We start from the raw sequence: 8,132 nt of genomic DNA, 5'->3' as shown, positions 1-8,132 counted from the left end.
AAATAGTAAGCCACTCATATTTCCTTTTTGAGTAAACAGGGGAGTGGGGGAGAATCAGAAGTCAACTGGTAAAATGTCAAAATACATACACCATTACCATCGAGTTACATTTTGAAGCCCAAGGAGAAAAGAATTGCCTCTACATTTGACAGCAACTTGGCTGATCTGTACAACCCTCAAACACAGAAAAAAAAGGAAAAAAAACTAGCTTCCACCGTTTTAAATAAAACCAGCCCTCCCCATCCAATTTAAACAAGTATACCTAATAAACTCTCCCTAAAACCAGCCTGTTAAAACAATCAGCTTTACAATTTTATGGCCGGAGTGCTAGTCTTGAATACAGGAGTCAGTAGCCTTCATGGCAGTATACCAAAAAAGCTTTCAAATCCACACCGAGTCCCCCTAGCTGATCCTCACACTTTGGGGAAACCAAAAACAATCTTCCTAGTGCTTTCCTCAAAATCCCTACATGACAGGGCAGGTAAATATGTAGCTTAAGTGAGGGGTTTAAGGATTCTGGAACTAGACTTTCTGGGGTCTAATACCAGTCCACCACTTACCTGCTCTCTTTGTCTCTGCATTTCCAACGGTAGTGGTTATTACATACCGGGGGGGTGCCAAAAAATGTATACAACTTGTAGTCATCTTTTGTTATCAGTACACATTACAATTTTAAGTTTTCGTTTAAAATGTGTTTTTTGGCACCTTCTGTATGTAACAGGTAGTGATGAAGATTCCGCAAACGTTATTCAGTTGCCAAATATTCACCTAGCCTAGTATTCAACTAGAGGACTAAAAGCTAACAAGTCTCCAAGACTCCTGGACTCCTGTAAGACACCATTAATCTCCTTACCTGCAGGGAGAGGGCTCTAACATTTTAAACATTAAAGATGGACACAGAACATCGAGCAGTTTTCACTATTGTTTTCTCCTTAACATATATTGTCACATCCACCTCAGGACTAAAAGATAAAGCTATGTGAAAGCCCTTTAAAGCATTTATGTGCACTGATTTAAAAACAAAGAAAAAAAAATACCACATGATCTCTGACCATCAAAATTATGTTACCACCTTTAAGATAGGCATGAGACATTAAGTGTTACAAAGGTGACCTGATGTCGACAGAGTAAGTCAGGGATGAAGGAAAAGAGCATGGGAGGGTCACATACTAGGGAAACTCAAACTGTTAGTCGTCGTTTTAAACAGTTCACTGCCTTCTTTGCCCATCATTTGACCAGCCTGGCAATGTCAAAAGTAGTATTTAAATTAAAAAATAACCCAACCAAACAATTTTAGGATTCTCTACAAGGCATTTTGAACATGTTGAATGTAGAAGAGGAGGGAGTAGTAAAGAGCATACTTCCTCAGACAAACAAGACAAAAAAGCAGTTTTATAATCTTTTATTATCAATAACAAACAGCTGCTTTACCGCCCTTGCCAAGCAGCTGTTAAAGGGTGAATGGGAGGACCCCCTTGACCCTAACAAGGAAAACTCAAATTAAGCCTTTATATACAAGCAAATTTAGAGCTCTTTTAAGTGTCCAAAGCTATTAATTAGTTTAACTGAGGCATTAAACTAATTCTGAATTAACATATTTGAATAACCAGGAACTAAAATGTTCAAAATTTTTCTAGTACAAAAAAATTAAATTTGCTTTAGTTATAAAAGAGCTCTGTCAATATACACAAACTATATACTTCAGACATTCACAAAAATGTGAGCAGAAGGCTTATCAAAAGACATTTAATACAATTAGTTTTCAACAACCCCTTGGTGGTCCACATCTACAAAGATATCCAGCCCAACCCAACCCCCCTCCAAATACCACCCCCACAGAAAAGCACATACTTACCAGAATTTTTAGCAAGTATGGTTTGGGAATTTTTTTTTTTTTAAAAAAAGGCCCCCAGGGCAAGTTATTTACAGTTTAATTGCCACTGTCAACTGATCTGGACCTGGACCTGGACCGGGACCTGGACCTCTGACGATCCACAGATGCTGGAGACTTAGATCTACTTGAAGAACCACGTTTCTGGCTCTTCTCAGGTGCAGGAGACCTACTAACAGAACGGGACTTGCTCCGGCTCCGGCTCCTGCTCCTGCTCCTAGACCGGCTGTAAGACTTCCGACTCCGAGAACGAGACCTGCTTCGTGACCTAGAGGAACTCCTGGTCCGGGAACGAGACCTGCTTCGTGACCTACTAGGAAGGGGGAAAAAATACAACTTAAGTGGCAGGCCCTACATATTTGCATAATAAAACTTTGACTTAAAAATTAGATACCTGTGCCTTTTGCTGCCTTCAATTAATTTGATTTTTCTCCCATTTATTTCTTTTCCAGAAAGTTTTTCAATAGCATTCTTTAAGTCACCATAAGAGGCAAACTCAACCACCCTACAATTAAAAAAAAAAAAACATTTGTAGATTTATATACATCTTAGTCTCACAAGTTATGGGAATCTAAATTTTCTATGTTCATTTTGCTATTGCTATAACCAAGTCTTAACTCTCAATGGACAATGCAGTATTCGAGTAAGGTTTCTCAACCTCTGAACTGTTGTCATTTTAAGCCAGACAATTCTTTGTTGTGGGGGGCTTTCCTGGGCATTGTAGGATGTTTAAAACTCTCCAGACATTGGCCAATCTCCCCTGGGAACTACCACTGCATTCGAACATGTGCAAATTTTAAGTACTCAGAAACATTCACAGTAAAATTTCCAAGATATTTTAAAAGGCTCTTATCATCTTCAGTACATACTTACCCTTCATTTAATTTAGGTCGATGTGCATCCGCAAAGGTTACTTCCCCAGCTTGTCTCATGAAATCTTTGAGATCCTTAACACAAGACAATTGTGTTAAGCAGAGAAAAGGAAACGTGACACACAAACAACCACATGGTATAAAAACAAGACTACTGAAAGAGAAGATGTTAGATAAAGTACAAACATGGCATTTACCACACTTGTATTCTATCAGAATTCAAAAATTATGTCCGGGCACGAAATAAGCAAATAGCAAATTGCTTTTAAGCAAAATGCTTCAAGAAAATTCAGATTTTAACATTAAATAGTATTAGTCTATACTGAGCTCAATACAAAAGGAAAACAAAGAAACAAAAAAAAAAAAAAAAACAGAAACAAAACAAAAAGAAACAATACAACTTTTAAAGACTAAAGTAGAAATTTTATATTTAAAAAACAGAACATTTACAAGACACCAGTTATTTTGTGCCCCATATGTCATTAAAAAAGTTTACTTTACCTTTATTATTATTTCCCTAGGCTAGTCAAGCAGCAAACCGTTAATCGGTCGAAGAAACCTTCATGACATATGCCCGACTGGCTCTTCGCCACCCACTTGAAGGACACTACCCAATCGATGGAAGCCTTTAATCGCACAGCCCTCCCTATTAGCAGACTACTGGCGGATGCAGACATGTTCTACTCTTGTGCAGTTACCAAGGACCACTTTACTGCGATCAGGATTCCAACGACCACCTAATTTCGTATCTTTCAACTCTTTTCGACCAGGACCTCTTATTCGGAAGCGTTACAGGAAGACAGCTCTCAACTTAAGGATCAGATCACGTTATCAGCGCTCTGGGATCGCTGCAACCTGGCACTTCAAGTAAGTGCCCCGATTACGTCTAGACCGGCAAACACAGATCTAGAGGTGGCCAATTGATCACTGTAGGAGCTGACTGGCAAAGTCAACCAGGCCCAACCAAGAGTGACCAAGACAACGATTAGGATAACCCACAGGCACTCCTCGTCATAAGGCCAACGACACAGATAGGCTGGCAAATAAAGGGTTTAATATTTGGTTAAAATTGATTTTAAAAACAAGAAAATATATCCTCAAAACATTTACATTTGATCACTAATATTAAAGTTTGAAATATCCCCCAGTTACATTTAATTAAAAATTTAAAATTACAATTAAGTCCATTAATTTAATTAAAAATAAAACTACTTTTAATAAAATATTAATAAAAAATTAGCTACCCATTAGTTTTTTAAAAATCCACATTAAAATATCTCAAAACTGAATTACAACAAACCTGCCAGCTGACTCTTGAAGATAAATTCTCAACTATAAGCCGATTTTCTGTCCTTACCGGTGGAGCATTTCTGAGGAAGGAAACAAGTATTCAACAATGGAAGAAAATGCAGCAATGTGTACTTATTTTGTTCAATTTTGAGCAAGTTTAAGCAGTCAGATATGACAAGTCATTCAAATGATCAACAGTTTCTGCATTATTTTATGACTCATTACACAGACTTATCAGAATTACTAGACTGACATAAGAATAACAGAACTATGTGGTAAATATCAGAATCACTTATTGCTAATAGTTCTTAATCACTAAATACCCCTGCAGTAATGAATGCTCAAAGAAGCCATCACATACCGTCTATCATTTCGAGGTCTGCGACTACTGAAACGGTCAGAATAGCGTCCTCTACCTCTTCCCCCTCGGGATCGAGCCCGAGCATGTTCAATAGTAACCCTAGAGAAGGAAACAAAAACCTTTATTATTCACCTAAGCAATAAGACCTAGAAAAATACCCAAAACCTAGAATGCTCCATATTACAATGCTAAATAGTCATAAAACTAAAAATAAGGTTCTCACCTTTCACTACAAAGTTCTTTTCCATCAAGTTCATATACAGCATCATCAGCATCCCTGGGATCCTCAAATTCCTAAAGTATTAGCATGAAAAAATGTAACACTTTACACAGTTTTCAAAATATATTCTACAACATATTAAGAGCACCAAAAACATGTAACAGAATGGGACGAGTATGTTAATGACAGTGCTATGTAGATAATAAGTCTAACTGAAAAGTGATCAGGCCCGGTTTCCTTCTGGCCAGCAAATTCTTTTGTTCACTGTCTTAAGGATACATAACATTTTCCAAAGATACCCTACCTGTTCTCAATAAGATCGAAAACGTTACTTATCAAAATCTTTATGAACTTAACAATAGATAGTTCAAGAAGTTCTAACTAAATACTTACCACAAAACCAAAGCCTCTTTTGAGATCGATATCTCTTATTCGTCCATACCCCTTGAAGAATCTTTCCACATCTTTCTCCCTGGCCGCTGGATTTAGCCTCCCGATGAATACTCGACAGCCACTCATAACGCCCGGCTAGCAGTTCCTGTTAGAAAATAATTCAATTGAGACACCACCAGTGAATGTCAAATGAATGCCTAATCAAGGGATCAAAAACATAAACAGCATAAAATAAAATGTTTACCGGGTGATGTTATAAACAAGATTGCCAAGAGTGCCTCTTATTAGGCCAGGTCCCTTGCAGACAAAATTAAAACTCGGCTCCCAACACGATCCTTCCCTGGGCCCAGAACACAGCAACCGCAACGCCCACTGCCGCCTCTGGAACTGCGCAGCCTCACACTCTCCCCGGCTCTTCTGGCCCCCTCCCATCTGCCGCAGTTAGGAAAGGCCGAGAAGTGCGGGCGGAGCCGGCCCCGCCCTCCGCAAGGCCAGCCCAATGACGACGGGCCGAGCGCGCGTCGCCGCCTCCCAGGAGCGTCACAGCGGGTAGAAGACGGAATCTCGCAATGCCACGGCCGCGCCTGCGCAGATGGCGGCGGGAGGACGCTAGGTTGCCACAAAATGGCGGCGGGGTAGCCGGCGGGGGGGGTGAGCCGCGCGTGCCAAATTCCCTTCTCTCCCCCTCCCCCGACTCCACTATTCCGGAGTCACCGTACCCGCCCTCAGAAAACCCGAACCACACCCCGAGCAAAGCTCTCGGCTCACTACTCGAGGGGTTCGACTAGTGAATCAGAGGCAGGGAGGGGCGCACAACCCCTCCAGGTAAAAACGACCGTAACCACGACCGCCCTTCCACCTTCACTTCCCCTCAAACAATACCCAAAGGGAGACGTGCCCCAGCGCCCACCTCGAATAAACTGCGCTCATTGGACGCCGTCCTCCGCAAAGAGAGCAGCCCTGGCCACTCGCGATCTGAGTAGCCATGAAGAAGCCTCGATCCGAGAAGCCATTCCCTCAAAGTGAGCCACTCACCTACCGGACAGGATCTTTGGCAGCTGAGACCCAAGAGAGGTCCGTAGTCTGCGACGGAGCCGTCTACCTCCCCGCAGACCAGGACTCAACTCGTCTACGTATCTCCACAACTGACGCACTTGGCTGCTGTGGCGTTCCACAAAATGGAAGGCGCGTCTTTACGTCACATCCGGGACCGCCCATGGGACCGCCCCCTTAGGTCCAGGGACGGAAGTTTCCGTGGGGCCGAGGCCTTTTTACGGTGACCGCCTGACCGACCTTCGCCCGCGGTGGGAGGGACCAAGGGGCGAGAACTGGCGTAGTTTCGGCCGTCAGGTTCCCGGCGCTGGAGGCATAGTCATTGAAGATATTCGCTTTCCTTAGGCTGCCAAGTTCTGTTCTTCCTTATCTCTAGTATAAAAATATGCTAAGATAAATAACGTCTCTCTTTTATCTGATTTTTTTTTTCATGGTGACCTGAAGAGTACTGGGTAAGAGAAACTCAGGCTTTGCAAAAAGTATCTGGCCATCCCTGACCTCTTCCTGCTGCTTGCAGTTTGAGGTTGCACGTTGGAGGACGCTCTTTGATGAGCAATGAATCTTTTAACCATCCCAGGGATGTGTTAAACCACACTCGTTATAGTAAGAAGACTAAGGAACTGCACTTTGTTTAAAATGGAAGGTTTTTCGCGTGATGAAATACTGAAATTGGGACTGCAGTTAGAAGGCCATCTTGAATGGAGTCCAGAATGCCGATGTCTGCATTTCCACTGCACTAGGACTGTGCCGGCTCTAAGAGGTTTCAGGCTCTTCTGAATCCAGACACATTTGGTTAACAACCCTCCCTGTTCAGGTTTCTGTAACGTAACACATGATAGTCTACATTCTTCAGAAACGATGTTGTGCTTTCAAAGTTTCAAGTTTATTGGCCAATGGATGTGAAATGTAGCCCCTCCACATCCTTAACTGCACTTTCGCAGTAAGGTTGTCAGGCTTAGAAATTTGGGCATGAAGATGGTGAGAGGCTTACTTTTCTTTAATACGTTTGAGTGGAACGCAAATCATCCCCTTTTTGAGAGCTGCCCAGAATCTAGGGTTGCTGTTTGTAACTAGAGTTACAGAGATAAAATAGTTCTAGGAGAGGAGCTACCTGTCCTTACTCTGACCTCCACTGACCACCGGGCATTTAGGAACTCGGGATTAGAACTTGGGTAGTTCATATAGCATGCGCTAGTCCATTCATGAATTTTTATGTTTATTTTAAAAAGAGCCTCAGCGGGTACACAGCAAAACAGTGAAGTTATCTATTGTGTGGGGGGATTTAAAAGGAAATACTTATTTAAGTTAAAGAAAACATCTTTAGCTGATAGCCTGATAAACATTGGCATTTGATCATGCACAAATTGTATCAAGCCAGTACTTAATTTGTTTGCTTTCTGCATAATTTTCAAAAAAATCAGTCTTCCCATTCATTATTTTATACATTTCATGTTGTTAACTGAAACAACAGCTTGTGATTTCACGCACTAAACATTTTTGCTGCAATAAGATATCTGGAAAAGGTTTTCTGGGGGGAAAAAACAGGAACAATGGTGCTGTACACCGTGTAAAAAGTTGGTGCCTTCAGCCCGTGCTGTTGTGATTTTCTTCGGGACTAATTTTTTTATAAAGCCTTTTCTCTTGATTACTGTTACAAAGTTTGTCATTTCCACAAAGGTAATTTTTCATCAGTATTCCCTAGTGACTTGATCTACTGTAATTTAAACCGCTTGTCTTCTGCAATGCTTGTTTTTTCCATGACAACTACATAGTAAGTCCCTACCAGATTGTTTCTTAACAATTTCTCCAATAAATACAAACTCATCTTCCATGCGCAGAATTACTCTCCCTCCTATGTGATCCTACAGTATTCTGTGTATACACCTATAATTCCTTCATCACTGACTTATAATAAGATATATGTTATTCATGTTTTTGTTTTCCAGAAATGCCTAACACAGAAAAGACTCAATATTTGTAGACCTGGGTTTTCATTAGCATTTTTTTCAGGTCATCTATAAGCATGTTTCAATGAAATGGCTTGGCATCCTT

General features: G+C 41.1%; 1 protein-coding gene across 5 annotated transcripts; it reads right to left on the bottom strand.

Annotated features, from left to right (window-relative positions):
- Positions 1-1,386: 1,386 nt before the first annotated feature.
- Positions 1,387-6,205, bottom strand: SRSF5 (serine and arginine rich splicing factor 5). Of its 5 annotated transcripts, none has more exons than XM_019733644.3 (9): positions 6,063-6,202; positions 5,272-5,611; positions 5,028-5,172; positions 4,638-4,708; positions 4,415-4,513; positions 4,064-4,133; positions 2,765-2,838; positions 2,286-2,396; positions 1,387-2,204 (listed from the first exon to the last, which is right to left on the bottom strand). In XM_019733644.3, the coding sequence occupies exons 3-9, from the start codon at positions 5,151-5,153 to the stop codon at positions 1,931-1,933; spliced, it is 825 nt and encodes a 274-aa protein (XP_019589203.1). In that variant the 5' UTR covers positions 5,154-5,172; positions 5,272-5,611; positions 6,063-6,202; the 3' UTR covers positions 1,387-1,930. The 5 variants fall into 5 exon arrangements, with proteins under 5 accessions (XP_019589203.1, XP_019589202.1, XP_019589207.1 ...); XM_019733643.3 differs by having other exon boundaries at positions 5,938-6,174; XM_019733648.3 differs by lacking the exon at positions 5,272-5,611 and having other exon boundaries at positions 6,067-6,205.
- Positions 6,206-8,132: the final 1,927 nt, after the last annotated feature.

This window comes from Rhinolophus sinicus, chromosome 3 (assembly GCF_057876585.1).
Source record: "Rhinolophus sinicus isolate RSI-liver-muscle chromosome 3, RSI-T2T, whole genome shotgun sequence".
Classification (NCBI taxonomy): domain Eukaryota; kingdom Metazoa; phylum Chordata; class Mammalia; order Chiroptera; family Rhinolophidae; genus Rhinolophus; species Rhinolophus sinicus.
The sequence above is the reverse complement of the archived record's forward strand: the minus strand, read 5'-3'. Positions and strand labels throughout refer to the sequence as shown.